Source organism: Achroia grisella, unplaced genomic scaffold, assembly GCF_030625045.1.
Source record: "Achroia grisella isolate CSIRO2021 unplaced genomic scaffold, CSIRO_AGI_Agris_v1 utg807, whole genome shotgun sequence".
Lineage (NCBI taxonomy): Eukaryota > Metazoa > Arthropoda > Insecta > Lepidoptera > Pyralidae > Achroia > Achroia grisella.
The window spans coordinates 38,362-54,957 of record NW_026713028.1 but is presented as its reverse complement, the minus strand read 5'-3'; the positions used below and the strand labels follow the sequence as shown (position 1 = coordinate 54,957).

Below are 16,596 nucleotides of genomic sequence, written 5' to 3'. Positions count from 1 at the left end.
CCAGGTACCAAATATATACCACATATTACCAAATATTCCATCCCAATAATTTTCTTCTTGATTATACTCAACTCAATCACAATTATAAACTATAGAGTTAACTGGATTTTACTAAACCATAAGCAAACTCTTAAAGAACTGGAACTCAGCGCTATGTAAAAATAAAAAAGAAACATTCGACAGTTTCACAGATTAAAAAAGCAGGAATGGTTTCAGCTTAGGTTATGATTTTTTGTTTATTGAATGCATTGTTTTTCAATATAGCGATCAATTGAGGATTTTATTCAAGATCATTGTGCAATTTATGTGAAATACAGCCATGGCGTATCATTATGTTGTTACTGCACAGAAACCAACGGCTGTCACAGCATGTGTTACCGGTAAATACACAAATTGAGTAAAATCAATACTGCATAGGTTAACTATATTATAGAATGTCGAGCTATTTTTACAAACTATTTATACTTTCTGTACATGCATAACGTACTGAATCGGTAGATAAATAGGCCATATATTTACAACAATATTGAAATATATTTTGATTTTCTTATTGTTATGGGAAAACAATTCCGGCGGTTTTGTACGAAAATGTTTGTTGTTGTTTTTAATACATAGTCTCAAACACTGATAAATACAGTTTGCTAATTTTGAATAAAAAAATATGATTTACTCATACTTAGTCATTCTATTCAGTCCTGAACCGACACCTAAACATCAATTCTTATGTTACTTTGCAATGAGTTTAAGCCCATTGAAAAATTATCAGTATATTAGGTTTTACGATGATTTATTACATCCTATTCCTTTATATCACAAGGAAGACGATGTTCCATCGAATGCTAAACAATATGATAAAAGAATAGACTAGTGTCATATACTTGTTGCCGACCCTCATAGAAACTTAATAAGACTTTTTGAAAAAAGAACATGCCATAGTCTGTTTGTTATACAATATATCTCTTTTGGACTATACTGGCTATCTCTAGAAATCCATTTAGCTAATATGTCGGACTATAAGACAGTAAAATTACGGGATCAAATGTATAACACTTAGTCCTTAGTCAACCACAGAGGTAATGCATGAGGTGTAGCTACAAAGTTCTATCCTAAAAGTCATTGTTTTGTTATTCATATATATATGATGTAATGTGAGGATGACTTCCCTGTGGACTGGGGTGGTTAGTTAAAGGTGGTTGTAGGCATCAAAATCTCAGTCACTCACACAAATTTTATATAATTTATATAATACCTGTGGTGTTTGTTATATAGACTGTGGTCTATAATATTGATGTTTATTTATTTATTTATTTATTTATTAGAAAACCAACAGCTCACTACAATCAAATTCATTAATCTACAGTACATATCTAGAGAAAGCCAATAACGGGTTTTCAGTGAATGTTAGCCAGTGTTTTGTTTTCTCAGGCAACTTTACATCACCCACGGACCTCAACCTCCTGGTGGCCAAAGTGTCACGTCTAGAGATGTACCTGGTTACCCCTGAAGGCTTGCGGCCTATGAAAGAAATTGGATTATATGGCAGAGTAGCTAAAATGAAACTGTTCAGACCTCCAGTAAGTAACTGTCAACATTTTAGATTTTCCCTATAAAAAATAAGAACTACTGTTGAACACAGATTTGTTCAAGATTCACATGGATGCACACACATACACACTCAGAGATTTATACTATACTACTAAATAAAGTATATTATAATATACTTCTATTTGCATTATGCAGTAAAAGTAAATCGGTACATTTAAATAAGAATCAATACATTTGTATAAATACAAGAAGGTGGACTTGTTGTTAAAAGCAATTTTGTCAAGGCAACCATAACCTATTTGTTATACTGATGTATAAGCTATATTATTGTAAAGTATAATTAAAATCCATTCAGCAGTTTTTGCAAGAAAAACAAACAACTTTTTACTTTACTACTTTATAATAAGATGACTTCTGTAAAATAACCTTCGGAGTTTCAAATTTCAGTATGAAGACAAAGACTTGGTATTCATCCTAACGGCTCGCTACAATGCTATGATACTAGAATGGAGAACTAGCAGCAGCGGTGAACTGGAGGTGGTGACACGAGCACATGGCAATGTAGCAGATCGTATTGGCAAACCCTCAGAGAATGGCATATTAGTTGTCATTGATCCACAGGCCAGAGTGATAGGTCTGAGATTGTATGATGGACTCTTTAAAATCATACCACTGGATAAAGACTCCACAGAATTGAAAGCTTTTACTTTAAGGTAATTTTTAATTTATATATTTTTTTAAAAATTTAGTAACTATTTAAAAAAATATAAAGTTACTACACTTACTGATTGCAAACATACAGGCAACAAAAAAAAGCAAGGCCCAGTTCAAAGTAGTATAGGAATAAGAAATGTGGAAGGAAATAGGACGCTTTTAATAATAATAATAATATAATTAATTACAACCAGTTGTTGAAAAATTCTTAAACCAAAAATTTTCCTGGATTGACCCTTTCAAGAGTTGGTGATCCCACATGTAGAAAACTTTTTACAGTATATTTCTATACAGCGATGTAAACACTGTTTTTAAGGACAAAAACCTACTTATGAATGTTCAAGGTGATTTGAGAAAGATGTTAAAAACTTGGTAAAAACCATTGTTTACAGGTTGGAAGAATTAAATGTATATGATATAGAGTTTCTGCATGGATGCTCGAATCCCACTTTAATATTAATACATCAAGATTTAAATGGAAGACATATTAAGGTATGACAAACAATGTTCTTATTATAATTTTATTGAATTGTACATTTTAAAATGTATTCAAAAGAGCAATATACAAGTTTTGTGCATGTTCTTCCTGTGATGAGTCTGCTTTCAGAATAATAATAAGGAATATACAAATATTATAAATTATATTCAGAATTGGTAATATTAAGTTTATTTCAAGAATGACTATTACTGACAATGTTATATCAGGTGGTCTAGCATGAAAGAAAATAGCTCTATCAAGAACATTTCCAAGTTTTGAATTGCGCCTAATGATGATTTTATGTTATGTTCTTAATTGAAATTAAAGTTTTTATGTTCCAGACACATGAAATTGGTTTACGAGATAAACAATTCACTAAACCTCTATGGCGACAGGACAACGTGGAAACTGAAGCTTCTATTCTGATACCTGTGCCAAGTCCCCTAGGTGAGATGAGCTACTGTGTTATGCTATATTTAATATGTGTAATCCAAAAATATTTTTGATTTTTGGCAACATATTAATATTTTTTCATACCGTCCAGTTCAGTGTACAGATTCAATTGAGAAGAACTCAACGAAAACACTTACACAGGAGTCTATATCTAACATAAAATTAAAATCCTGTGCAGGAACAACTATTACCATGCACATTTGTGATTTAAATAATTGTTTAGTAAGTAATAGGGTTTGCTCAATGATCAATAAGATGTTAAAACATCTGTTAAATCAATCAAAATAATTTATTTAAAACTAATTCCAGTATATCCTTTGGTATCTTATTATAATTTTTTTACCCATAAATGAGCCATTGACTTTTTTAAATGATACTTAGGAACAACAAGTTTTTAAATCTAGTATTAATGTTTTGGATATGAATTCAGGTGGTGCCATAGTGATTGGTCAAGAGTCTATTGTGTACCACGATGGTCAGAGTTATGTAGCTGTCGCGCCACCACAGATAAAGGTTTGTTATAGCAATACAACCATAGACAACACATTATACTTCTTTTTAATATGTTAACTCTCTTTTGTATTTCTTTTTAATTTGTGTTATTTGTTTGTATGTCTACATTTTTCAAATAAAAGAAAGCCGTCCCCATTATAGAATCTATCTTTATTGCAAATATCATTAAGATCCGTTCAGCCGTTTAAAAGCTAACAAACAAACAGACTTTTGAATTCATAATGTTGTAGCCAACCAGAAATTAAAAGTATGTTTCCATAAAATTTCTGGCTGTATATATATATGTCTATCTTAATGTTTTATTGGCTATATGAATATATGAATGCAATGGTTGTCAATGAATATTTTCTTTCTTTCTAATATAATAAAATTTTATTTATTCATACAGTTGACACCAATAAATTGTTACTGCCGTGTTGACACGCGCGGACTGCGGTACCTATTGGGCGATATAGCGGGCCGCCTGTTCATGTTGCTACTAGAGCTGCAGGAGAAAATAGATGGCGTTCAAGCCGTCAAGGATCTCAAAGTGGAATTGTTGGGTAAGTGGGAAATAGGTATATAGTATTGAGTATATACATTTAGTGCTTGTTTACAAATTATTTACTTGCTTTGATTATGTATAGAATTTATTGACAAAACAACAATGATGTAAAAAAACAAACAACAAAAAATGTGACTGTTTTGTAATATGTGTAAGTTACATATTACAAAAAAGTCACATTTTTTGATAATTGTATAATGCATAATTCCCAGCGTAAATTTTTGGTGTAGAATATATATTATAATAATTTGATAGTTTGTGATTGATTGAAAGAGCAACACGCAAGTTTTTTGCTCGTTCTTTTTTGTGATGAGTCTGCTTTCCGAATAAGCAATAGAATCAAAGAATTATTATCTATATTATAAATGTAGAAATGGTGGTAAGGTGTGAGTGGAAGTGTATAGTGTGTAGGGTCTGTCTACGCTCGCTGATGTGCTTCAGTATGAACAGTGGTGTATAGTGTGTAGGTCTGGATACACTCAATGGTAAGTTAATCAGTGTGAGTGGTAGTGTATAGTGTAATGAAGAGTGATGATGAGATGGATCCGGCAGGCGAGATCCCGATCCCGGAGTGCATGACGTACCTGGACAACGGCGTGGTGTTCGTGGGCTCGCGGCTGGGAGACTCGGCGCTGGTGCGGCTGTCGGCGGCGCGGGACGACGCCGCGCGGTACGTGCAGCCCATGGAGACCTTCACCAGCCTCGCGCCCATCGTCGACATGTGCGTCGTCGACCTCGAGCGCCAGGGGCAGAATCAGCTCATCACCTGCTCCGGTCAGTAACACTCACATTTTTTTGTTTAATTTATTTGTTTCGCAGATATTAAGTATGTTACATTGTCGGGACGCGGTGTTTGTAATCAAAAGAAGAGCTTAGGCGGGCTTGGATTACATAAAAATAGACATTCCCAATTTTTGTGAAATTTTGAGCGCACATCGGGTAGGTATGAGATTCCAACATCTATTTTTAACCGTCCAATGATAAGAGTCATCAACCCCCTAAATATTCTATTAATTTTTTTTGTCATTACTTAATTTTTTTTTATATATATTTGGCATTAAAAATATATATTCTACCAATTGATGAGAGTTGAGACTAAATATGAACTAATTAAAACAACCTCAACGATTGCTTCAGAATCTCTTGATCCATCGAGCCGGATATAAATATAAGAAACAGTGGTTCTATCGTCTCAAATCTGATATATATGTCTAGGTACGTATAAAATGGGCTCGCTCCGAATAATACGCAACGGAATCGGCATTCAGGAGCAAGCGTCAATCGACCTGCCCGGCATTAAGGGCATGTGGCCGCTCACACTGGCGCCAGGTTCCGCTCATCACGACACGCTCGTACTCTCCTTCGTCGGTCAGACCAGGTATTTTATAAAACTTTTAAAAAGTATATTATGTTGTCAATGACCTTGAATTGATTTTCGTTATCTTTTGTCTAGAGTGCTGACTTTGAATGGCGAGGAGGTGGAAGAGACAGAAATCAAGGGTTTCGTATCAGATCGACAAACTTTCTTCACGGGGAATGTATGTCACAACCAGTTGATACAAGTAAGTCAGTAAATTATTCATTATTTATACTAGAGATGTTTACGTTTCGAAGTTCTAAACAGACGTCACATCTTCAATTAAGATACGACGTACACTGTATAACAATAGAGATAGCGGCAGTATACTACTATTTCTGGATACGGTGTAAGGTTGTCGACTTAAGTCATCCTTCGAGTGAGCAGAATGTTAGTGTATATAGTCGCAACGTACACTGCACACAATAGAGACTGCGTCAATACAGTGATATATCGCAGTGCTGTCTACGAACTCCTTTAGAGGTCGCTTTTCACATTTAATCCAATACATAGCCTAAATTTATCGTTCGAGTGGGCGGAAAGTAAACGCGACGGTACCCACAGGTAACAGACGAGGGTATACGACTGATCGCGCGCGGACCGGACGGATGGGCGCTAGCGGCGCAGTGGAGAGTGGGCGGCGCGCGCGGCGTGTCGGTAGTGGCGTGCAGCGACACGCGCGCCGTGTGCGCCGCCGGCCCGCGCCTGCACCTGCTCGCCGTGCGCGACGCCGCGCTCGACCTGCTCGCGTGAGTCGCACCGCACACTACACACTACACACTACACACCGCACACTACATACACACACACGTGTCGGTAGTGGCGTGCAGCGACACGCGCGCCGTGTGCGCCGCCGGCCCGCGCCTGCACCTGCTCGCCGTGCGCGACGCCGCGCTCGACCTGCTCGCGTGAGTCGCACCGCACACTACACACTACACACTACACACCGCACACTACATACACACACACGTGTCGGTAGTGGCGTGCAGCGACACGCGCGCGGTGTGCGCCGCCGGCCCGCGCCTGCACCTGCTCGCCGTGCGCGACGCCGCGCTCGACCTGCTCGCGTGAGTCGCACCGCACACTACACACTACACACTACACACTACACACCGCACACTACATACACACACACGTGTCGGTAGTGGCGTGCAGCGACACGCGCGCCGTGTGCGCCGCCGGCCCGCGCCTGCACCTGCTCGCCGTGCGCGACGCCGCGCTCGACCTGCTCGCGTGAGTCGCACCGCACACTACACACTACACACTACACACTACACACCGCACACTACATACACACACACGTGTCGGTAGTGGCGTGCAGCGACACGCGCGCCGTGTGCGTATACACGTTTGCACCGTAATTATTCGGTTTTTTTATTACTGTTTAATATACTTATTTTCTATACAGTGAAGTTTGCATGGATGAAGAAGTGGCCTGCTTAGATCTCGGTCCTGGTGGTGATGATGCACTACTCGGTGTCGGATTATGGACTGATATATCCATCAGGGTGCTCAAACTACCAGATCTACGACCACTACATATCGAGAAATTATCTGGTGGTGAGTATATACGATGTTTTTGAACTAATCACCACGTAGCACATGTTTTAATACTACAACCATTTTTAAGAAAAGAGAGAATGGCATTTGAACTTTTGCTTTCATAGAATATTATACAGTTTTTTTTACTGCCCAGAAATAATACCCCGGTCACTGCTGATTTGCGTACTTGAGGGCATCTGCTACCTGCTGTGCGCACTAGGCGATGGTTCTATGTTCTACTTCACAATGGATCCTGTCACCGGTGTACTCTCCAGCCGCAAACGGGTCACTCTTGGCACACAGCCTACCGTACTACGCAGCTTCCGGTAATACATATTCTGTTACTATGTTATCTACATATATACATAAAACATCACACATTGTGTATTTTGTAAAACAATTATTTCAAATAGAAATGTTACGAATTTAGGTGTTAATCAATTTTGATATTAGAATATTTAAAGATTGATTTTCGAATGCATTAATTTCCTATCGCATGTAGTACACAATCTAGTGACAAAATTTGGTTAATCAGGTTTAATACACTTAGTCCTTCCCATTTCGACGGTATTTGGGAAGCTGATATTAAATCAATGAAATTTCACCCTACAGTTATACGGAATCTTTCAATAATTCCTATCTTAGCGTTAATACCTTTACCCTATTATTTGATAGATCGCTGTCCACCACTAACATATTCGCGTGCTCGGACCGGCCTACAGTGATATTCTCATCGAACCACAAATTGGTGTTTTCCAATGTCAACCTCAAGGAAGTGACGCATATGTGCTCACTGAACGCGCTCGCGTACCCAGACAGGTGAGACGATACTATACTATCAACTCTATTATAATACACTGTAATACCACCATCTACACCTGTGTCGAACTGCACAACCGAGGTGTGAGTTCTGGTCTACTCAGATATAGCAGTTCAGTTCCTAGGCTCATACAATCATAAATTGTTTACGAAAATGATTTAAAACCTGTATATTATTGTAGCCTAATAAGTGTATTACTATTACACCATTAATTGAATCCGTCATAAATGATTGTGGCTTAATAAGTTTATAATAATAATACCATTGATTGAATTATCCGGCAAATACTAAAAGATACATAATTGTTTCATCATAATAGAATGGAATTGATATAATCTTTATATTGTATTTTTATTGATATAACCTCCAAATTTGCATTTACGATCGTCCAAGAAGAATAAGCCGAAATAGAAATATAAATAATCTTTATTCAAATAAATTTAAGCACTTTTGAATAGTCACATTCTTTTTATTATACCACTCATTCGGAACGCAGACTCTTCACAAGAAGAGTGAGTAAGAAAGAAAATCTTGTTTATAATGATTTAAATATGTGATGTACAGTTTGGCGTTGGCAACAGACAGTACGGTGACCATCGGCACCATAGACGAGATACAGAAGTTGCACATCCGTACCGTGCCGCTAGGAGAGACGCCTCGGAGAATCGCCTATCAGGAGGCCTCACAGGTAGACTTAATATTATAGTATTTGTAGCCCGGGTCCCCACTAACATACTGCCCACCTTCATGAAGGAGGACTACTGGTCAAAGATTTCGGCGTTACCGTGGCAGATAGTCGTCTTCAGTGCCGGGGCCACAAAAACAAATTTATATTAGTACTAGTTGACCCTGTTGTTTTGCCATATAGATTAAAATGGTTATTAAAAGATAGGTGCAAATTTAGGGTTGAATTTATATTTTAACAACATAAAATTTTAATAACATAATAAAAAAAAAGTTCTGTAGATATAAAAACATGCGCTCTGCTACAATAAACGTCTACAAGCATCTCTCTTTATTTTTATTCATTACTAGTTGAACCCGCGAACTTCGTTTCGCCTTAAAATTAAATATGTCAATGGTTTTTTCAAGTTTTTTAGTTACGCAATAAATTTCTGAACGCTATGTTTGACAGATATCAGCAGTTTGTATTGGAAAATATAATTGTTGTTTTTATTTTTCTCTATGCAATTTCTTCATATTTTATCACCGTTTAAATCTTCCCTGGACCTCCATGAATATTTTAAGACTAAAATTAGCCAAATCGGTTCAAGCACTTTTGAGTAGTCGATAACAAAATTATTTTCTTAATCTACCGCGAGACTTACGAACCGGAATTCATTTATATATACATATATATTACTGTCTCGAATAAATAAATATGTGGGGGTTCGGTTCTTGCAGACGTTCGGCCTGCTGACGATGCGCGTGGACAAGGCGGAGTGGGGCGGCGCGGAGGGCGAGGGCGGCGCGGGGGCGGGCGCGGCGGGGGCGGCGGCGGGGGCGGCGGGGGCGGGGGCGGCGCGGGGCAGCGCGTCGACGGCGGCGGCGGCCACGTCGGGCGCGGCGCCGCAGCCCGCCAAGCACGCGCCGCACGCGCTCGACGTCGAGCTCCACAACCTGCTCGTCATCGACCAGCACACCTTCGAAGGTACGCAGCGCGGACTCGGTCCATTGAAACGCCGATTACATCTATTGTTTTTTTTTTAATATATACGTACATCATATACTGGTCGCTCTATTCTTCCAAATTTGAATTTAAATGAATCTGTATTATTGTAAATATGTACATTTAAAATAAATAAGAGCTGAGTTTCTTGTCAGTACTTCTCATCTCGAAATCGTTCCGAACTGACGGTAGATTTTTGACATATCATAAGTGTCTGTAATAGACCTACATAAATAAAGATGTTTTGAATTTGAATTATTCAATCGACCAGCATACGTTTAAAGGTCAGCATCGCGCACATGACGCTCCTAGTGTTTCAAGCGTCTATGGCTATTTACCATCGGATGGACTGTATGCTTGTTTGCCATGTAAGTGATATAAGAAGAAGGTACCGAAACCCGTACGTAGACGGAGTACGAGCTCAGTCTAGCGGATTAGTGAATGATTTATTGTAATCATTTGATTGATTAATAAAAAGGTTTTGCTGAATAAAACCGCCTTGATTGAATGCTGCTCGAACAGTAATTTCATATAGTTTGACGTGTATGTTAAGTATAAGTTTATTATTATAAATGTATATTTATACACAAGGTCTGCTTAGCTAGGAACTAGATAACGGTCTGTGAATGCCAACATATTTGTATATATTTAATCACATTTCCAACTAGTTAAAACCTCTAAAATGGATAAGGTATATGAAGCCTAGTGAACATCAACTGCGGCTTCAAGGGTGGGTTGCGGAACAGGACCATCACAAACTTTTAATTTTATTTTTACAAAAATAGACCTTATGCTGTACAACTTTAAGGTCTAATTTAACTACTTTAGAAGTTTTCAGCCAGAAGGAAGTGATTGACGAAAGTAAGTCCTGGCTCGGGGGCTATTTGCATGATTATTTATTTCGTCTGGACGTTTTCTATGTATTCACAAAAAAAATCTATTTCAGTATTTATATCAGTTATGTGACGCATCGCTACCTCAGCGAAAATTGCTCATTGTTAGTAATTTTAGACATAACCATAGCACCCCTAAGCTCTGCTTAGTTAGAAATCAGACAACCCTATGTAAATTCTCCTAAGTTATTATTCTTTGCAATCTGTTAGAAGTTGGAAATAAGGCAAAATATATTGCTGTAGTAACTTGTTATTATTTCGAATAAGAATATAAACTCGTTTGTTTCAGTTCTCCACGCGCATCAACTCATGTCATACGAGTTCGCCTTGTCTCTGGTCTCGTGTCGGCTGGGGGACGACCCCAACCACTACTACGCGGTCGGCACCGCCTTAATCAATCCCGAAGAATCAGAACCTAAACAAGTAACAATTTTCTTTTCACTTATTTTATGTGACTGGTAGGACCAATAAGCTGATAGTCTATTTGGTGATAAGATGGAAACTGGAACATAGTTATAAAAAGGACCACAGTCATCTCATATTATAACACCCGTGGTACCTCATTGCAATAACTAAGGTGTCAATCCAATAGTCAATAATTTGATTGCCATACCTTTGTGAGCACACGTTACAAAGCAAGCTGTTTGATGTCAATAATAGTCCAGTTCTTCTTCTTCTTTTAGTTTAAATGGCTTCCACCAAATGAGGTCGGTGATTTTGCCAACGTCGTGGTTTGGGAGACACAGTGGTGTGGTTTACGGTTTTCTTGACTGTGTTCGTAGAAAGGACTGTTTCAGTTGGCTGAGAATGCTAAAAATAAGGACAACACAACACATGTTAGCTTACAATTAAAATAGTGGTTAAGTAAAATACATGTACAATAAAATATATGTAACAGATTGACAAACATGACATAGACAAGGATTTTAAAATATGGGGAATATATACAAAGGGGGTTATATTTTTATATTATTGACAGCAATAAATTTGGCTAGTATTTTAACTAGAGGGGAGTGGGCCAGTGTTAAAAGAAAAGGAATATTAATAGGTCTGGCAATATTACGGGGAAGCATATCGTAGAGTGGAACTGACAGGTTTTGACATGTGAATAGTCCAGTTATCTTTGTAAGAACATCTCGGAATTAAGATACCCGCCTATAAACTTGTATTTTAACGTTCAAAAAGGTGTCTCAAAATATTCATATGATAGGGTGTATACATATAGGTGTGAAAATACGAAATTATAGGAGTTTAATTTATTATTATTACTAGCTACTCGCCCCGGCTTCCTGTACCTAATACATGTACACCCGCATGTATTATACATATAAACCTTCCTCTAGAATCACTCTATCTATAAAAAAAACCGCTTCAAAATCCTTTGCGTAGTTTTGAAGATTTAAGCATACATAGGGACGTATAGACAGCGACCGCAACTTTGTTTTATACTATGTAATGATAGTGGCTGGGTATCTCAAATTTTGAGAAATAATTACCTAATTTATACTAAGATAACTGGACTATAAATGAAACGAAGTTTATTACGTTCTACCTTTATGAATTAAGTTACCTAGATGCATTTAAATAAATAATCATAGAAAAGTTAAATACATGAACCAATTGTGCAGCTAATTATAGTAAAAAATAAATTGTATAATAATATAAAAAATCAATATATGTAAAAAAAAATACTGTATTGAAAAAGTTGAATAAAGGCTTCCTTATCTTTATTAGATGCATTTAAAATATGTCAATAAATTAATGAAACATTTCTATAACAGGGCAGACTCCTGCTATTCCACTGGTCGGAGGGCAAACTGGTACAAGTGGCAGAGAAGGAAATCAAGGGCGCGTGCTACTCGCTAGTTGAATTTAACGGGAAATTATTAGCATCTATAAACAGTACGGTCAGTGTATAATACTTTTAATTCATTTATACGAGTACTATTAATAATAATTGGACAATTCTCACGGCTCCATCTTGTCCCAAGCTGAGAGCTGGTGTTTTGGGTACTAGATATTGGGAAGTTTCAGAAATGATACGTCGTTATGGTATACATAAATTGCGTTACTGTATCCACGTGTGGTCGTCTCGGTGGCCTTGAACAGAAAGACGCCAACTCCCTTTCGCCTTCCCATATAAATACCCTATGCGTATTAGTGAGGGACGACGGTGGCGCCACCAATGCTTCGTGACATTACAAATTAGTCAAATGATTACTCTAAATTTATATACTGAAGACAACATAGATAACTGATATACATACATAAATACATTTTTTTGTAAATACATAAGTATGATTGTATACAGACCGTATACAATAATACTTATGAATAGAAATGTTTGTAACGTGAGAGGAATCGAACCCGCAACCATCGGAATTAAAGCGGTGTGCTAAACCGCTAGACTTAATCATCAGATAATAAATGATGATAATGGAACGGTAATAAAAAAAGTAACCTAAACGTATTTATTAAAGATTTAAGTGTGGTGCTTTTGAAAAACCAATTTGTTAAAATTTGCCCGTCCAATTCGGACGGGGATCGTAATTACGGACGGCCTGAGCCGAGGCCCGAAGCTCTAGCTCGTCGGTCCTCGGACTTAGGTTGTATCTGTGAGGAAGGATTTGACCCTCAGCTACTCCGTAAGTACTTCCACGGGTTTGGAGTGAAGCACTCTCTCTCTTTAGGTGATGCTGTAAAGGCCAGCTGCGGTCAACTGCATTAGAATAGTTAAAAAAATAGTTTGCTATTACAGGTGCGGCTATTCGAATGGACATCAGACAAGGAATTGCGACTGGAATGCAGTCATTTCAACAACATAGTGGCATTATTCCTGAAGGTCAAAGGAGATTTCATACTCGTAGGCGACCTGATGCGCTCAATGTCCTTATTACAATACAAACAAGTAAGTTTTAAAATAACTAAATAACTCTGGACAATTAACACAACGCCATCTAGTCAAACGGTGAGCAGAACTTGTATTATTGGTACTAGACAACTAATATATACATAGAAAACACCTAGACTGATAAACAATCATACTCATGAATACATATGTTTGCATTGTGTGAGAAATTGAATCAGCGACCATCGGATCAAAAGCGGTGTGCTAAATCGCTAGACCACCGAGGCCGTCAGATATAATAATAATATGCTATCACGAACGTTATTGCTGATGGGGTAGACTGGCATTGTCAAATGTAAACGTCATAGTGAACGCAACTTTTGATATGCACGAATTTCGCAAGCTATAAGGGGTAAGGGAATTGCCAGTAGTATAGATTAATAATCCTATTGCTAGCAATGTAATGTCAGGTCTACCTCCACATGAGATAGCAGGGGTGATATAAGACAATATTAGACATTGTCTTATAACACCCCTGTTTTCTCTGTAATGTTTCATGAACACAATCAAATGTTTCATTTAAGTGGGCCGTTCAATTGTTTGCCTTCATATATAAATTAAACATTAATGTCTTGATTTATACGTTACTAGCTACCCGCCCCGGCTACACACTGGTGTACATGTATTATTGATATATATGAATTAAAACGTCCGACTTATTATGTAGCTCAGTTATTACTCGCTGTTAGAATATCAAAAACAAATGAACATCTTTTCTTTAGGAGAAAACACAAATACATTTTCTTATATTAAAAGAGGTTTACATACGCATTAATTATACATATAAACCTCCGTCTTGAATCATTATTTATTGCTAAAACTGTATTAAAATACGTTACGTAGTTTAAAGGTTCTAAACGAACAGACAGCGGAAGCCACTTCATTTGAAACGAAATGATGTCATGTTCAGATGGAGGGCAGCTTCGAAGAGATCGCTCGAGACTACACGCCCAACTGGATGACCGCCGTTGAGATTCTGGACGATGACACCTTCCTCGGCGCAGAGAATAGTTTCAACATATTCGTCTGTCAGAAAGACAGGTCAGTATGATTTTTAGCCATATCTTCTTCATGAATTCCGCTAGAAAATATTGAATTGACGGTTCAGCAACAAGTAAATGTGACCAAGTCTCTCCCTGTTGAAAACTTCTAGAACTTTCAGAGAGGACGTAACTAGATCCTGACGCAGGTACAAATGGACTTTGAAATAGTATATTTTTATTCTACCGCCACATTGGTAATGCAAATTCATCTAAGAAGAATATAAGAAACTTTATTTCTTAAAGTTTCTTATATCATCTGACATCATTATTTTCATTATGGAGGACTACGCAGCCAAGCCTGGATACCCTGAAATTTCACTGCTATATCTTACCCTTCAAACGAGAACACAGTTTACAAGCAAGCAGCTGTTCTTCGTAGACCACTTAGATGATTATGTTCAGTGTCTGTCTATTTATATTAGTTTTAAAATATATACAGTCGACTAGATTTAAAATTTGTACATTGGTTTAGTCTTAAAATTTGTCACAATGGATTAATTTGAAATAGCTGTTGCGATGTAGCTCTGGAAAGCCTGCGCGCGTAACCGTGAGGGATTGATTGCGTTATAATTTTTTTTGGTTCACTCTTTAGCGCGTATTTATGAGTATATTTCATGTCATTTCATTTGCTTTTAAAATGTTTTTTATTTCTCAGATTTAATTTTCCAGAGATAAGATTTATAAATAACTCTATAACTATGTCTTTGCTCTATAGTCAGATATCCGCTATTTTACAATGAAAATAATTAATTTAAAAATAATAGACAAGAAATATAAAGAATAATAGAGTTAAAGCTGGCAAGCTTTCTCATTCTCTTTGTCTAAATTTACATGCACATTATTATCTGCGGGAAAGAGTAGCTAGCTTATATTCGTGTTGCAGTGCGGCGACGACGGACGAGGAGCGGCAACAGATGAGCTACCTGGGGCAGTTCAACGTCGGCGACATGGTCAACGTGATGCGGCTCGGCTCACTGGTGGGGCAACACGCAGACACCGCCGCGCCCGTCACCAACCCCGTGCTGCTGGCCACCGTCACCGGCGCCATCTGTGAGTGACACCCCGCTCCACAGCCCCACAGCCATCGGAAATAAGATGGTGTTCTAAACCGCTACATCATCGAGGCCGGCAAATATCACGCTTTAAGTGTAACACTTCGATACTAATAATTGTCTACTGCAACAAAGCTAAATTCATCTAACTAATGTTACGGCCGATTCGCTAATAGATGGCGCTGTTTGATATGACAATTTTAATTTCCAGGTCTAGTTGTTCAATTATCACAAGAACTATACGAATTCCTACACAAACTAGAAGAAAGATTGACCCACACGATAAAATCAGTCGGCAAGATCACCCACGTGTTTTGGAGATCGTTCAATACAGATATAAAGACAGAGCCGGCGGAAGGGTTCATAGATGGAGACCTTATAGAGAGCTTCCTAGATCTGTCCAGGGAGAAACAGCTAGAAACAGTTAAAGGTTTGCAGGTGAGTTATTTTCTAATATATAGTATATATTATACATATTTTTAAACTTTTGCATTTAGTACATCTTACTAATATTATAAACGCGAAAGTTTGTGCATGGGATGAATGTGTGTTACTCTTTCACGCAAAAACTACTGAACGGATTTTGATGAAAGATACATATGGGGTGAAAAGGCCTTCCATTACTTGCAACATATAGCGCATAGTACATAAGGGGAAAGAGCATTGTTAGTAATGTGTACTAATAGCCCCATTGCTAGCAATGTACCATGTCAGGTTGACCTACTAAATTTGTGGTAAATTTATCATATTTCCATTAACAACCATAAGAAAATAAGTTGTACGTAGATATTAATATTCTTCATTCATTTAAGAACCACGCTCTTGTCGGCGGAGCTCTTGTCACTTTCCACGATCTTTTATCTTTTTCTTTATATGTTGACATACTTACATATTAAAATTGTAATAACCAAGACGTTAATACAAATTATTGCAGATCGACGATGGTGGCGGCATGAAGCGAGACGCGACAGTTGACGACCTTATCAAGATAGTAGAAGATCTTACTAGAATACATTAGACCGTTATAGTAATTCAGTTGATTTAATAAATACTTTATGTAATACA

The 16,596-nt window shown here is 37.6% G+C and overlaps 1 protein-coding gene across 1 annotated transcript; it reads left to right on the top strand.

Annotated features, from left to right (window-relative positions):
* Window positions 1-192: 192 nt before the first annotated feature.
* Window positions 193-16,596, top strand: LOC131851712 (DNA damage-binding protein 1-like). Its single transcript, XM_059202244.1, has 23 exons — window positions 193-380; window positions 1,426-1,574; window positions 1,993-2,258; window positions 2,652-2,751; window positions 3,079-3,184; window positions 3,621-3,703; window positions 4,092-4,245; window positions 4,800-5,021; window positions 5,463-5,625; window positions 5,701-5,809; window positions 6,169-6,353; window positions 7,013-7,164; window positions 7,301-7,472; window positions 7,822-7,965; window positions 8,531-8,654; window positions 9,371-9,617; window positions 10,818-10,951; window positions 12,310-12,435; window positions 13,287-13,436; window positions 14,347-14,477; window positions 15,363-15,529; window positions 15,743-15,969; window positions 16,466-16,596. The coding sequence occupies exons 1-23, from the start codon at window positions 320-322 to the stop codon at window positions 16,547-16,549; spliced, it is 3,456 nt and encodes a 1,151-aa protein (XP_059058227.1). The 5' UTR covers window positions 193-319; the 3' UTR covers window positions 16,550-16,596.

Coding starts and splice junctions, on each gene's coding strand:
- LOC131851712 (XM_059202244.1), top strand. CDS start 320: ATGGCGTATCATTATGTTGTTACTGCACAGAAACCAACGGCTGTCACA. Junction 9,618..10,817: donor CGACCAGCACACCTTCGAAG/GTACGCAGCGCG, acceptor CGTTTGTTTCAG/TTCTCCACGCGCATCAACTC. Junction 13,437..14,346: donor CCTTATTACAATACAAACAA/GTAAGTTTTAAA, acceptor TGTCATGTTCAG/ATGGAGGGCAGCTTCGAAGA.